Raw genomic sequence first — 14943 nt, 5'->3', positions numbered from 1 at the left:
TAATACCAACATGAAAACAACAATAAAAACTTATAAAAAGTGCCAGAGTCACAGCTTTTACCCTCCACTTCAACCCTTGCACTCCTTTCCCCTTTTGGGTCTCCATATCAGTTTAGTAGTTATGCTTCGGCTACAGTACTTTAAAACTTCTCGGGGTCTCTACTTCTGTACACATAGTGACATGGAACTATATCCTTCATACAGATTTCATTTATTTGTAGTTCCTTTTTTCACCTCACTTAGAAAAAGGAGGGTAAAAAGAGTAGCAAAGAAAAACAGAAGGGAAATAGTAAAATTACAATATCATTAAAGAGTTACTAGCTTTTGTTTCTTCTACGATTACTGTGTGGTCCAGCACACTCACCTACAGGAAGGGTCACAGTAGGCAAAGAGAAAGACCCCACTCCCATAAATCAGTTCCTCTGTCCTTTACCTATACATTATGTATTCATTGTAAGTAGTATGTATTGATGATGATGATCTTGCTGAGATCTTGTCTACAGATCTTTTTCTTTGTTGTGGGTATGGTTTTGGCTATACAGCTAGAGGATTTTTTTTTCTTATAATCTTCCTTGTATAATATGCTTCCCAATGTTTCTGCAAAGATAGAACAAAACAGTTCAACATTATAAAATGATCATATTTGACCAGAATTTCAAACAAGCTGTATGCATGTGCTCGTAAAAAAGCTTGATAGTTAGTCTCTTACCATGGAAAAGTCAATTTCCCCCTTTGCTGGCCATGCTCACCTTTGCCAACTACATGCCAATGGTTCCATGCCCAGAAGAATACCTTTATAGCAAAATTAATCACAATAATTAACTTTCCTTTTGCCTTTGGATAAAAGGAATGTTTTTTAAAAGCTGCGGCAATGGTAAGTGGTAATAATACCTGGGCATTTGTAGAAAACAAGATTTTAGAGAAGCCATATTGAGGCTGGAGGTGTTGGCCAGTGAAGGGTTACTGTTAGAGCAAGATGTAGTTGGACTAGTGGTTTTGTTGTCAGCCTCTACAGAATTGGCAGAGAAGACAGTGAGGTGATCACCAGCTGATTTCTTAGGAGAAGCGAACAGGTTATCAGGGAGAATGTGCTCCAAGCTGCTCACATGAGAAAACGCCTTAAATTATGCCAACAATGAATTAATACGTGTAAACATTCATTCAAAAGCTAGCATAAAGCAGCAGAATTTCACACAACCAGAACCTGAACATTCTGTTTTCTACTACCATTCTACATTGGAAAGTCGTGTTTTATACCTTTCAGGGAGATCACTTTCTTCAGTGTTGGCCTTCTCCTCCTTAGTATTACTATTACCAGTCTCATTGATGTGATTACAACCTGGATTCACTTCCTCCAGCTGCTTATCGGCATTTGCAGTAGCCAATTTGGAAATAACTGTGACTGGGCTACCACCGTTCTCTACAGCAATAACGTAAAAGCATATTGATATATTGAACTCCAAAGTAATTTTGTTCAAATGGAGAACAAATCAAAGCCAATATTAAACAGTTTATAATGGTGTTAACCTTCTGGGTCTTCTTGATCAATGCCATCAGCTGGAAAAATGAGTGCTTGATTGTTGGGAGTATGAGATACAGTCGGTGAAGGCATAGGGGAGCCAGTGGACAGACCATGATGGTACTGAGGATGATTATGATCCTTGAAGTCCAGCAGCTGCAAATTTATTAACCTTCTTCCTTGAAGCTCAATGGCTTGCTGCAAATCAGCCTGCTCTTCCAATTTCCTTCTCAACAGCATCTCTTGAGTATTGTTGTACAACATTCTTGTTCCTAAATACGGTCAAATCAAAATAAATATTCACCAAAAATTTCTGCAATTTGAGATAAAACAAAGGCCACTCTTTGCTGTTGCCTTGTTTTACTTACCGAGATGGAAATCAAATGGCTCCCTGGAATCAAGCCCAGACGGACTTGAGCATGTGGAATACTCTCCTCTCTCCAATTGTTGTTGCTGATGTTGTTGCTTCCTACAAATTTGATCAATGAGATAAATTACATCTCTAGAGAAAGCAACACAGAAAGAGCAAGAAAGATTAACAACGAAAAAAAAAAGGGGAAGGGCGAGGGCCTTTACTTTTCTTGGACTTTTCCCTTCTCCTTGTAAGGCTTGACGAGCACACGAGAATCGCAGACAAAATGAGGGTTTCCTTTGGCCAAAATGAGCTTCACTGTCTCTGGATACACAAATGTAACAAACCCAAACATCCTCTTTTGCTGGTAAGGTATCCTCACATCTTGCACTGGTCCGTAGATGCTAGGAGAAACAAAAGGAAACAATCTTTTAACCCAGAATTCCACAATGAAAAACCCAATGACTAAGTAACTTACCTGAAGTAATTTGAAACATCTTCTTCCTTAAAAGTACTGTCAGCTGGAAATGTCAAATAAATCTGTCTAGAGCCTGGATTAACTGATCCTCCTAACCCCACTGCTGCAAAATCATTTCTTTCTGGACGGCACCGCCCAAACTTATGAAGCTCATCTCCCATCATGAATGCTGCCGCTGCTGATCTGCAACGACCAATAGCAATACCATAATGAGTCAAGAAACCAATACCCATTAAATAAAAACACTCTCAAAACAACCAAAAAGTTGCACCTAAACAGTTGCAAGAAGTTAAGAGCTAAAAGGTTATTAACAAACAAAAGCTCCATGCATTTACCTATGAGTGTCATTTTGTTGTTGAAGAAGGAAATTAACACACTTGCTGTATGGAAAAGAAGCTCCAGCCATGAACTGCGAACCTGCAGCTAGCTTGTGTTGTTGCTGCTGCTGCTGCTGTTGTTGAAGAGCTTTTGATCTAAGCAACTCTTGGCACTGTTCCAACTCATTAAGCTTGCTTGGAGAACCCACAATAGCAGCAACATCAGCACAATCTCCATGAAGAAACCTACAGCTAGTACCATTCTTACAAAACCCTCTAGCAAAGTACAAACAAGGCTTCCATCCAACCCCAGAATTCACATCTTCAGCCCCAAAACACAGTCCAGGAACCGAAAAACTCCTCCTATGTAAAGGAGAATCAGTGTAGCCAGTTGGACTCATTGCTAAGTCAAGCCGAGGATCAAACAAATCTTCAGGTTTTGAGTCGTTGAGAAACGAAAGATGGTCCTGGAAGTGGTAGTCATCAATGAATTCATTGTCATTGCAGGTATTTCCACATGAAGCCATTGAGGGTAAAGATCCAGAGCCATTTGCAATGTTACTGGTTCCATTAACAATACTGGCATAAGAAAGAGAGGAATTTGAGCTTGGACTGATGGGACGATGGCTAAGAGGAGGCCAAGTATTAGTGGATGGAGAAGAAGGGTTCGTAATTTCAAAGCCATTGGTGTTGTTGGTAGCGGTAAGTCTTGAAGAAGAAGGGATGGATAAGGCGCTTGGCCTGGAAGAAAAAGGAGAAGAAGAAGGAGTGCAAGGAGTTGGTGGGCTTGAGATGGAAAATCCTAGGTGTGTTTTGGCTTTCAGGATTAGAGAGTGGATAAGAGCTTCTGGTCCAAAGGCTAAACGTATCATTTCCTTCTCTCCATGGTCTTGAATGAGGAGATAACCCATGATTTTTGAAGCATTTTCAGGGTCCAAGTTTTGGATCCTTGAAAAAACTATCCTTGTAGCTTCATATGAATCCATGGAGAAACGAAAATCCTTTTTAAAAAAAAAAAACCACTTAGCTCAAGTGCTAAAAAAAAAAAATCAGTTCTACAGAGAAAGAGGGAGAGAGAGAGAGAGAAGGAAATGATAGAGAAGGAAAGAGGATGAAAGATTACAAGAGTGGACTTTGCTTCAAAAGGGCAATGATGGGTGTGGGTTAATATTATTTTATTTTAGTAAAAACATTTTGAGGTTATAAACAAAAATGTAATGAGCTGAAGCTTCCTCTCTCAAACCCATCAAAGAAGGGAAAAAAAAAGATAAACAACAAAAACTATTTAAAAGAGGAGAAGAAAGCTTGGTGTTAGAGAAGAAGAAGAAGAAGAGGAAGCAATGAAGGGAAAACAAAAGAATCCAAGGTAGGTGCTTTGGAGCTGCTGCTGATGCTACTTCTGGTCTTTCTCTCTCTTCCTTACTTAAAAACTTAGAACCACAACTTTTGGTGGCAGTGCAAAAGCCTGCAGGCAACCTTGGGAGAGTAAACTCACTCTCACTTTCTCTGTTTATTTTGGTTTTTTGGGGTTCATGGGGGGGCTCTTTATTTTTCTTTTCCTCCCTCTTTCTACTTTATGTTTTTAAATTTCCTTTAAAAGGGCATTTGTCTTTACAAAATTGGACAAAACAAGGCCAAGTGGGGGAGTAGATTCAGATCTGCTTCTAAAATCTTGAAAGGGAAATTGTTTTATGGAAACACAACCCACCACCACACCACTCGCCTTATGTTATACTAACACCCGCACGCTTAAGTACTCCACATTTCATTCTCCATATTCAAATGTTCTTTTTCTTTCTTCTTCTTCCTTTTTTTTTTTAATCAAATTATATAATTAGTCAATATATTATCTTAAAGTAATAGATTATTTTAAACTTTTTTATTATTTATGTGATATAGTATTTTATCATATTTACATGATATTAAATCTATTGACATAACATCTAAAAATGATACAATAATTATTATATGCAATCGTAATTTGATCATATTTTTATGTTACTTGTGGTAATTAAAATAATAAAAAGTATAACAATTTGAATTTTAAACTTGGACAATTAATTACTCGTGAGGTGTGCTATTTTAATTTGCGGCTGTTAGAGGTAAATATTTCCAATGCTTTCAAAATTTAAAATTGAATAAATCCTCTTATTTTCTATAATCTAGTAAATATTTTAATTCAAATTAATAATTATTTTCTCTTTTAGATTTTTCCTTTCTTGGACATAAATTTAATAAATTCACATCTTGTTTTTTTCATAACTTTTATATTTAATAAATTAAAACAATTTTTAATGACATTTTTTGGCAACGAAAGATTAGGAGCTCCAAATCTTGAATTGTCCATATTCTCTTTTTGTAAAGGAAGATATGAGACCGTTAAACAATCCTTTAACGATATTCTTCAAAAACGTCAAATGTTTTAACTCGTCAATGCTTTTTTCTTTTAAATGAAAACACGTGATAGTTAATAAAAAAAAGTTATATACTATTAATTAACTAAAAACATGTCGTTAAAATATTTTTATGATGTTTTCTAACAACAAAGTATTGACAACTTTAAATCTCAAATTATTCATTTTTTTTTGTTAAAAAAGATAGAATGTTAACTAATTTTAAAGTAGATTTTTGACTTATCATCGACGCTCTAACTTCTTTTAACTAAAGACAAATATTAATAAAAAACTTACAACTGAACATAAATTATCAACATCTATTTATAATATAAATTGATTTATTACAAATACTATTGAATTTGAAAAGAATTTATAAACCTTCAAGATTTATAAATTGATTTATTACAAATACTATTGAATTTGAAAAGAATTTATAAACCTTCAAGATTTATAAATTAATATATTTCTCATTTTTTTATAGAGTAAATACTTAAATTTTAAAATCAAATCTTTCTATTTGATTTAAAAATATGAAAAATAAACAAATAAACAAAAAGAACACACAAAGTTTGAAATGTAAAAGAAACAAAAGGAAAAGAGGGGGTGAAATTACTATAAAGCATGCAAGTTGAAAAAAGCTAAAAAAAATACTAGTAGTGAAATAATTGGGAAGTGAACACACGCATTTTTACAGCGCGTGAGAAATGAAGCCTTCAGTGGCAAATTAGTGCACGTTCACTTGCATCATTCTGACAAACTTCTTCTCCCGTACTGTGTGATGTAATTTAAAATTGGATTTTCATTTAAGCAGCATAGGTATTGATTTTCTGCATGCGGCCCCATGGAACACCTTAAATCTCCACCGAAGGATTTAGTTTTAGATATTGTGAGACCCATGGGAGTCTCTGTCATAAATCATACATCAATAACGTAGATATTTAAATTAATTTAAAGAGTTTCAAATTGTACGAACTTACAACATTTGATAACGGAGGTATTACAGATGAAATAAAATATTATAACTCTCGTAACAGTAAAAAATAGAATTAATTTTTTATTTGTTATTAAGTATGTTTTTTAAATTATAAATATAAATTCATAATTTATAAATTTATTTAATTTTATTTTTAAAATTTTAAATCGTATGAGATTTGGTTTAAGTATTAACCCGTAACACTCTTCACTTTTTTTCTTTTTTATTTTTTTATAAATTAAATTAAAATTGTAAAAAATACTAATTAATTTGTTTTTTAGTTTTTTTTTTCTGAGTAGCTATTTAAGCTTAATTAAAATAATATTTTTAAAAAATATCCATAAACAGTTTTTAATATATGTGGTTATGGTTATTTTGTTTGAAGCCATTATTGGTAAGGAGATATTGGTAATTTGAAATTTTTGCTTCTGAGAAGAATAATTCAATCTGAATTGTCAATATCAAGTGGGCCCGTAGCCAATAACTAATGTCCTAGTAGAGGTTTCAATGTGGCCCAACTCGTCAGTCGATATAAATTTACCAACTGGGCTTGGATCATAATAACCTAATTATTTTGTTTTGGGTACAAAATGAAAATTTATTGGCTTTTAAATTATTCAATGAGAAATATTTTTATTTTATCTTAAAATTTGAATTCAAATTTTTTAAATTAGAGTTTTAAGCTCTAACCTAAAAATGCCCCATTGAGATAATCACTTAGTTATCTTTCAAATCTTTATGTAATTAATTTATGGGTAAATTATCTTTTTGATTATTTAATTATTCGAATATTTCTATTTGGATAATCTAACTTTAATAATATTAACATTTAATTATCAACATATATAAATTTTATTATTTTAATTATGTGATTGTTAAAAAAATAAAAAGCTTCCATTTAACATATCACGTCGTTATTCATGTAAACTATTTTGTCACTTGACAATAAAAACCTTAAGAAAATAATTAATTTTTAAACAAATTTTCTTCTTGTGTGGATGTCATGTGGCGAAGCAGATTACGTGAATGGTGAGTGAGAGATTAGTTATCTTTTAACAATTAGGTGATAAAAATAATAACACTTATAAATGTTAATAATCAAAACATTACTTTTCAAAATTCAATAATCAAAATAAAAAAAAAAACGAAAAGTTAAGTAACTAAAACAAATAATTCATTCTTAATCCATACACATAAACTACATACAGTTTTCCTTTAATAAGAGTTATCACCTTATTTCTTATCCTTTTGAAAAACAAAAGTGGCAACCATTAAACTAAACTTTGGTTGTTACTCATGCAATACGAGCGATAATTATTATTCTCACCAATTACATTTAATCGCTATTATTTGCTATTATGGAGAAGTTAGACTAAGGAAATTAAAGTCATGGCATCACTCAATGCACAACAAATGCAAGAGGAAACTCATACTGTAACTCTAAATGTTATTAATTGAATTTGGTTTATATTATAATAGGTTAACATGCTTAATGTATTTACTTAAAAATGTATAACATTTTAAAATGTTCTTGCATTGTTTAAGAAAATTAAAATAAATTCTTATTTTTATATTACATTCAATCAACCTTTTATATTTTTATTTTGAACCAAATAAACTTTTAAGATTAATAATAGACTAACTGTCATTTGTCAAAACGTTATTTGTTATTTTTATGTCATGCGATATTTGACATAAAAGGTGAAAATACTATACATGCGACCATGTCATCATTCAATATAAAATGTTACGGATTGTATAGTAATAAGAGATAAAGTCGGTTTTGAGTTTATAAATAAAAGACCTTTCTCTATTTAACAAGTATGGTTTTTAGATTAAAAACATAAATCTGTGACAAACACTATATGGTATGAAAATAAATGATGTTTTAACTAACAATTAATCAATGGTTAGTTAGAAAGAATTTAATTAAACGTAATAAAAACATAAAAATTTGTTTAAAATTTTCTAAATAGTTAACAAATACTTTTAAGTATGATGACAATTAGAGTAAATTGACATATTATTATTCAAAGCGATGATTTAGAGATATTAGAAAGGTGATATGGGTGTATTTAAGGGAGTTATTAACAATACAATTAAAAGAGTATCAGAATTTAGAGGAAAGGATTGAAAAGAAAATTTGGAGAGTCACCATGCAGTTTTACTTGTAAACAAAGGTAGAAAGAGCGGGGCTAGTAGGGGCTTATGCCCTAAAAAAATTTAAAATTTAATAATTCTTTGTTTTTTTTTTCAAATTTTATAATTTTATAATTTTGCTCTTTATTTTTTTTTAAAAATTATAATTTTGTTCTTACAAATATTGAATTTTTTAATTTTATTTTTTTAAAATATGAAATTTTGACTCGACCACTGCTTATAAATATGAAAAACATAGAAATTGTGAAAGGAAATTAAAAATGAGAATAGTTGGCCCAACACCAACAGCATTGATTAAATAAACAAAGCAAGAAAACAAATTTGAAAACTCACCTAGAAAGCCTCAATTGTTCGATGAATTGGCTCTACAATGAATCAATAATCCTTCCTGTTTTGTCTTGTTGCTCCCAAAACAAACACCCACTCTCTCTCATGCTTTACTATATAAATATATTTAACTTTTCTCTCTCAATATCTTCTTGTCTGTATCTTTTGCTGTTTGTAGATTTGTTTGTGAAGGACTTCGACATATCAACCAGTTGGGCAAGGCCCCCCGACACAGTTGGTCCACACTGATCTGCCCCAATTAGCATTTACCTCTAAAGGAATGATTGGGCCCTTTTTGTGGCAAAAGTTATATAATTATTGGTCCTATATTGAATTTCTTTTAAACAAAGGCAATATTAAAACTTCAACTTAAAATTCTATTGTCCAACTTTTTTGTTAAATTGTTTGCTTTAATCTCTTTACTATAATTAAGATTTATTAATACCAATCTAATCATTAATTTTGTTAAATTTTCTTCCTTTTAAGACATTGAGGTGACGTTTATCAAGCAGACGTGGAGTTCGTTGTGTTCACATAGCAATCAACCGCTGCTGCTTATGACGTGGCATCAGTAACATTGCATTGACGAAATTACTCCCCTACCAATCCAAAAATTACCTTCTTATACAATACCAAGCCCATTCCTTTTTTCTCTCTCTACGGCAGGCCCATTTTTAGAGCTTCCGTCCTCTCTCTCTTGTTTGTTGCTCCGCTCCGCTGTCCACTTACTCGTCTCCGGTGAGTCTCTTTGTCCTTATCTCCGGTGTTGAAGGCATGGGACCTTTTTTTTTTCCTGTTGTTTCAGTTTCTGGGTATCTCAATTTTTCTTGGTTTGTTCACTGGATTTGGTGAGGTCAAGAACAAAAAAAATGGAATTGAGTGAATGATTTATTGTGTACAGTCAAGATAGAATAGAAAATGAATTGCAAATGGAAGATTGCATGAATCATGAAATATTAATGTCGAATTTGGTTGAAACCATATTAGGTTTTGTTGATAGCCCATTCAAAGTTTTGCTTTTAATAGAATTTGGTGTTGAATGTTTGAATATAGAGAGACAGAGAGGCAGAAATATCCTAAGGAGACAAAAAAATTGATTACCATCATCCATATTGGACTTAGAAAAGCCATGACAAGAAATCCAACTTTCCTATTGCCAAAGAAAAAAAAAATGGGGGTGATGCATCCAGAATATTATGAGTAATTTAGAATTTAGCTCCATATGTGTCTAATTCCTAAACTTTACCCTAAACTAATAGAGAGAGAAGCCGAGTATTCAAGGCCTAGAAACCCGGAATCAATGGAGAATAGAGTGAGACAGAGAAATCCAAGTATGGGAGAAAGCAACAAGAATAAAGATGGAGAGATAGAATAGTTTAGAGTGGTAAAAAAATTCGCACAAGTTGTAGAGAGAGAGAGTCTTGAAGGAGTCTGCATAGTTTAGTCCAAGAATTGCTGTTAACTTTTTTGGATTTTTAGTTGGTAGTTGCTGTTTGTGGTCCTATTAGGGTTTGTGTCTGTGGCCCTTTAGGTTTTCTTTTGTTTGCCACTTGCCTTCTTTTTTTGGATTCATGGTTGCAGAGATTTTGAATTTTTTTTTCTTTAATTGCTGAAATTATTTGCTTTTGGGTTTATGATGCACATAGATTGATTTCTTTATTTCATTTTTTGTGTTTTTGACATGTTACTATGAGTTGGGAAGTATGCAAATTTAGCTATGTCTGTGGGTCTCTTTTGGATGCAATATATGTAGGTCTCTTGCCATGGGTTTGGTTTGTTAACCTGAGACAAAATCCACTTGTTAGGTTTGGATATGGTGGGTGTTTATGGAATGGCTCTCCATCATTTAGGGTTGTACGGATAATTTGTAGAGAAAGTAGGATGCATCATATTGTGTTTTCCGGCTTTTCTTTTCTTTGGGAATTTTCTGGAAGTCGGGTTGATTCATATCATTTAGGCAGGCATGAGAGACGTGAGATTTGGTTTCTGTGAATTCTTTGAGTTTAGGTATGGTATGTTGATCTTGACATTGTAGATATTTATAGCAGTTTTGGAAGATGAAATAGAGGGCTATTTTTTTTCTTTTTCTTGGGAATTTATTTCTGATTTCTTTCTCTGGATGCATGTCCCCTCTTTCTATCTAATGTTATTTGTTTGGTTACTGGGAAAATAGAGGATAAAAACTTAGTGCATAATTCTCTCTCTATTTTCTCTATTGCATATATATGAATATGTCTTCTTTTTCTTCTTCCTTTTAATTCTGTGTATAAATAAAGATGAATTGATTTATTGACATGATTATATTTTGTTAATTGAATTTAGTAATTATGGTATCCGGTTTGATAAATGCAAATCCTGTTGTGTACGAGAAGAAAGAGCGGCGGCTTCGTAACTTAGCAACTCTACCTGATGAATACGCGGTGGAACCTATTGACCAGCAAGAAATTTTTGATATCCTCTTTTTGCTCTTCTTCTTATTATTAATTTCTTTTCATTATGCAAGTTATTGTAACTTTACTTTTTTGTATTGTTTTTATATATCCAAATTAACATACCTTGAAAAATAATCTGCATCTATTGAGAATAGTGTTTTCCATAGTTTTACAGTAAATTATGTGGACCAGGTTATTTGATTTTCTTAACATTCTTAAATCATATTAGAGATATAAAGGATCCAGAGCATCCCTACTCTTTAGAAGAGCTTAAAGTAATAACTGAAGATGCCATTGAAGTAGACCATGAGCGTAGTTATGTTAGGTAAAAAGATGAAATTGTCTCTTATTCATGTGCTTCCTGCTCATTTTTCAGTTTAATCAAAGGGTTTTTTATTGGTTTATTTCTTATTCAGGGTCACATTTACTCCTACTGTTGAACATTGTAGTATGGCTACAGTCATTGGTCTTTGCTTGAGAGTCAAACTTATGAGGAGTCTCCCTTCTCGCTACAAGGTATTTATCTTTCCGACCTTTTTTTTTTTTTTGGGGGGGGGGGGGGGGGGGGGGGGGTGTGGGGGCAGGGTGGGGGGAGCTTGTTTGAGCTAACATGTAATTTTTCTAGTGCTATATGAATGAGGTAAAGCTGATGTCTTTGTTTTACTGTTTGCTTTGGATAAGGAATGGATAGGTAAGAGCTTGATCTCAAACAATGTTTAGTATTTCTGAACTTAAGCATTTTATTCGGAGATTGGATGGTAGAAAATTGGGGACAAGAAAAGGGGATTCCTAATTTGCTGGATTAGTTCCATGAATTAAAAAGGAAATCTTACTTTTTTGCATATGACTTACAATCTGCAAGTTTCTTTCTCATTTCTTTCATCTTTATAACTGCAGTCTGAGACCTCTGTAGATGCTATGCTGATCTGAGCTACTTGTTTTGCTTAAGAAATTCCACTGATAACTAAATTTCCATTGTGATTCTTTGTAGCATATAAATTCTTTCAAATTTGCTGCTTGAACTTTGATGCTTGACTAAATTGTGTCTGAAGTTTGTTCTTGTAAATTGAGTAGGTACCTCTAATGTCATCTATTGCTAATGCAGCTATAGTTTGACTTTTGAAGCCCTTCACTCATTCTAGTTATATACTGTCCACATGAGGATATGAGGATTTTCAAACCCATATGCTGGATTTTATCATTTCAAGCCCCATCTGTCAACTGATAGTTAATAGTTCAGATAAGATGAGCGGTCAATAAACCAATTAATGATAAGTTCTTTTTAGGTTTCTATAGCAAAATTTCTTTCACAGAACTCTTTCGGTCTGCAACGTTTGTTAAGGATCTGATCAAATTATTTGGAGTCATTGATTCCTATATGTTATGTTTGGCATTCTGTTGATCACATAAACTATACATGGTTCATATTCTGCAGATACACTTTGCAAATTGTTGCCCTCTTTTTCAATCTCTTACTCTCCGCTACCTTCCCCATGCTAATGATTGTTTTTCATTGTGTTTAGATGGATATAAGGGTTGCACCAGGAACTCATGCAACTGAAGCTGCAGGTATACTCTCTCTCTTTCTCTCTGGTGGTCAATGCCAGCTTTGTTTCCAAAAATTAGTTGTGGAAGGGGAGAGATTTTTATATTAACTTTAAAGAAGTGTGGTACAGCCTTCATATTTTGGTCTAGGTTGATAATGGATTTAATTTCTCCTAATATTATTTTCCTTTCTTGGTGGGAAATGTTTCTTCTCTTGATAGTTAATAACTACTAACTAACTACTACCTAAGCTGAATAAAGATTATGATAGGAATTGGAGTCAAGTATGGTAAATACAAAGCTTGTGTGTGTAGTGTAGCAGTTAAAGAATTATCTCATATCTCTTTTCTTCTTAACTAAATGCAGTTAATAAACAACTGAATGATAAAGAACGAGTTGCGGCAGCACTAGAAAACCCAAACCTTTTGGATATGGTTGATGAATGTCTGGCTCCATCGTATGGTTGAATGTATCATATTACTAAATGGAGTGGGAGAAATTTTGTGTGTTTTATAAAGGCCACTTGGTTTCTTTGTCACCTTTATATAATTCCTTTTATCTTTATTTTACTTGTCTCACTTGGTTGCTTTTACATCACGTTTGGTTCACTGGAATGGTCAGGCCATTCTAGCACCATTCCCGATGAGATGTTTATTCTAGTGTTTGGTTCATTTTTGCACTAAAGAATGGCTATTCCATGAGATTCCCTATTCCTTAAGATCACATTTGTTTAGTGAAATGGAGTAGATGGAGAATGGAATAATCATTCTTTGAGGATAGAATGAGGTAGGAATAGAATAGAAGAATTATTATGTAGTATGGTTCATGGAATGAAATTGTCATTCTTACATTATTCCAATGTTCGGTTAGCAAGAATAACTCTGGAATTACAAAGGAATAAATGATAAAAGACAGAAATATCTTTTATTATAATTTAATAATGTTTTTGTCTAAATACAAATGCGTGGGACTTTCTATTTTTTCTCAAATTTATGCTATCTTGTTAGGGTTCCCATTTTTCCTCATTTCCCTCTTGCATCATTGACTTCGTTCTCTATTGATGATTGTTGCTTGGATTGTCATCATGTAGCTGCATTTTGAGTGAGAAGACCAAAAAAATAAAAATAAAAATAAAAATAAAAACCAATTTCTCAGTCTCATCTAATGTCCCATCTAACTTTTGAATCTTTTGTTGGATTATCATTTCAGTCTCTATACTCCTACTCAAATCCCTGCCAGCTTCTCTTATGTTATCAGCCAATAACATGACAACATTAAAAATTGATTCGGCAGAATTTGGTTTCACTTATCTCAGTGGTCTTTTTCTTCTTCTTTGTTGAATTATTTTCACATTTTCGAATGGTTGATGCTTGAGATTGGGTGCTAGGGACATCCATGTCATCCAAACCATATTTAGCTTCACCTTCATTTGTCCTGTTGTTATCTTTTTCTATTTCCTTGAGGATATCTGCAATAAATTATACATTTTTTCTTGTTACTGGGTATTTAGCTTAAATCCTGTTGAACTCATTATAGAAAGAAAAACTTTTTATTATGAACTGAGCAGTATCCCTTGTGACTCATTGTAGAAAGAATAACTTTTTATTTGATGTTAATAATTAATATTAATATTACAATTTTGTTTATATATTAAATATTTATTATGTTGTCCAGTTCATAATAATGCTGTCTAGTTCAGAATAAGGAGTTTTTTCTTTCTATAATGAGTTCAATCGAATTTATGGTAAAGATGGAACAGCAGGAAAAAATGCACAAATTGCTGCATGTATGTATCTTCTGCAGATATCTTAAAGGAAATGGAAGAAGGTAATGGTGCTGAATATGGTTTGAATGTGTCCAGGGCCCAACCTTAAGCATCAACTGTTGGAAAACGTGAAAATACGCACTTCAGCAAAGAAGAAAAAGACCAATGAGATGGATGAACTGATTTCGGCCAAATCAATTATTAATGTTGTCACATTATTGAGTGATAACATAAGAGATGTTGGAAGAGATTTGGGCAAGAGTATTGGGATTGAAACGACGAAAAGCTCAAGAGTTAAATGGGGCATTAGTTGAGTTGGAGGGATTGATAGAGGATGAAAGGGATAGTGTTTTTCAGTCTTGTGCCTTATCAAAGAGTTGGATGAATGGCAAGGTTCTTGCCAACCATTGACAACGGAAATTACAGAAACCCAGCGTGCGATTTTGTTGGCAAATTAAGATATCCTGAAACTTTCTTTTGTGTTTGACAAATTAGCATAATCATGGCAAGTTCCATGTAAACTTGATCTTAAATTAAAATACATTTAACATTAGGGGCAGCTTAGTACATGGGAAAGAACTTTGTTGGGACTATGACTAGGATATAAAGTCCTAAATTAATTGTAAGCATTTCATTTAACTAAAACGTTGAATTTTAATTCAGTATCATTGTTAACAAG

At 32.8% G+C, this 14943-nt stretch overlaps 2 protein-coding genes across 3 annotated transcripts; one reads left to right on the top strand and one right to left on the bottom strand.

Moving 5' to 3' along the window:
• Positions 1-177: 177 nt before the first annotated feature.
• Positions 178-4218, bottom strand: LOC18589893 (zinc finger CCCH domain-containing protein 53-like). The gene is made up of 9 exons (XM_018128118.2): positions 2685-4218; positions 2350-2532; positions 2096-2275; positions 1888-1988; positions 1528-1791; positions 1258-1420; positions 892-1098; positions 710-792; positions 178-597 (listed from the first exon to the last, which is right to left on the bottom strand). Exons 1-8 carry the CDS (start codon positions 3650-3652, stop codon positions 759-761), a joined length of 2100 nt encoding a protein of 699 aa, XP_017983607.2. The 5' UTR covers positions 3653-4218; the 3' UTR covers positions 178-597; positions 710-758.
• A 4882-nt stretch (positions 4219-9100) lies between these two features.
• On the top strand, positions 9101-14588 carry AE7 (MIP18 family protein (DUF59)). 2 transcript variants are annotated; one of them, XM_088810111.1, is made up of 6 exons: positions 9101-9260; positions 10845-10975; positions 11176-11279; positions 11371-11470; positions 12478-12523; positions 14361-14588. In XM_088810111.1, exons 2-6 carry the CDS (start codon positions 10850-10852, stop codon positions 14576-14578), a joined length of 594 nt encoding a protein of 197 aa, XP_088666237.1. In that variant the 5' UTR covers positions 9101-9260; positions 10845-10849; the 3' UTR covers positions 14579-14588. The 2 variants fall into 2 exon arrangements, with proteins under 2 accessions (XP_088666237.1, XP_088666238.1); XM_088810112.1 differs by lacking the exon at positions 14361-14588 and adding an exon at positions 12866-13063.
• The last annotated feature ends 355 nt before the right edge of the window (positions 14589-14943 follow it).

Source organism: Theobroma cacao, chromosome 9 (genome assembly GCF_053813885.1).
Source record: "Theobroma cacao isolate CCN51 chromosome 9, ASM5381388v1, whole genome shotgun sequence".
Taxonomy (NCBI): Eukaryota; Viridiplantae; Streptophyta; class Magnoliopsida; order Malvales; family Malvaceae; genus Theobroma; species Theobroma cacao.
This window is presented reverse-complemented; position numbering and strand designations above follow the sequence as displayed.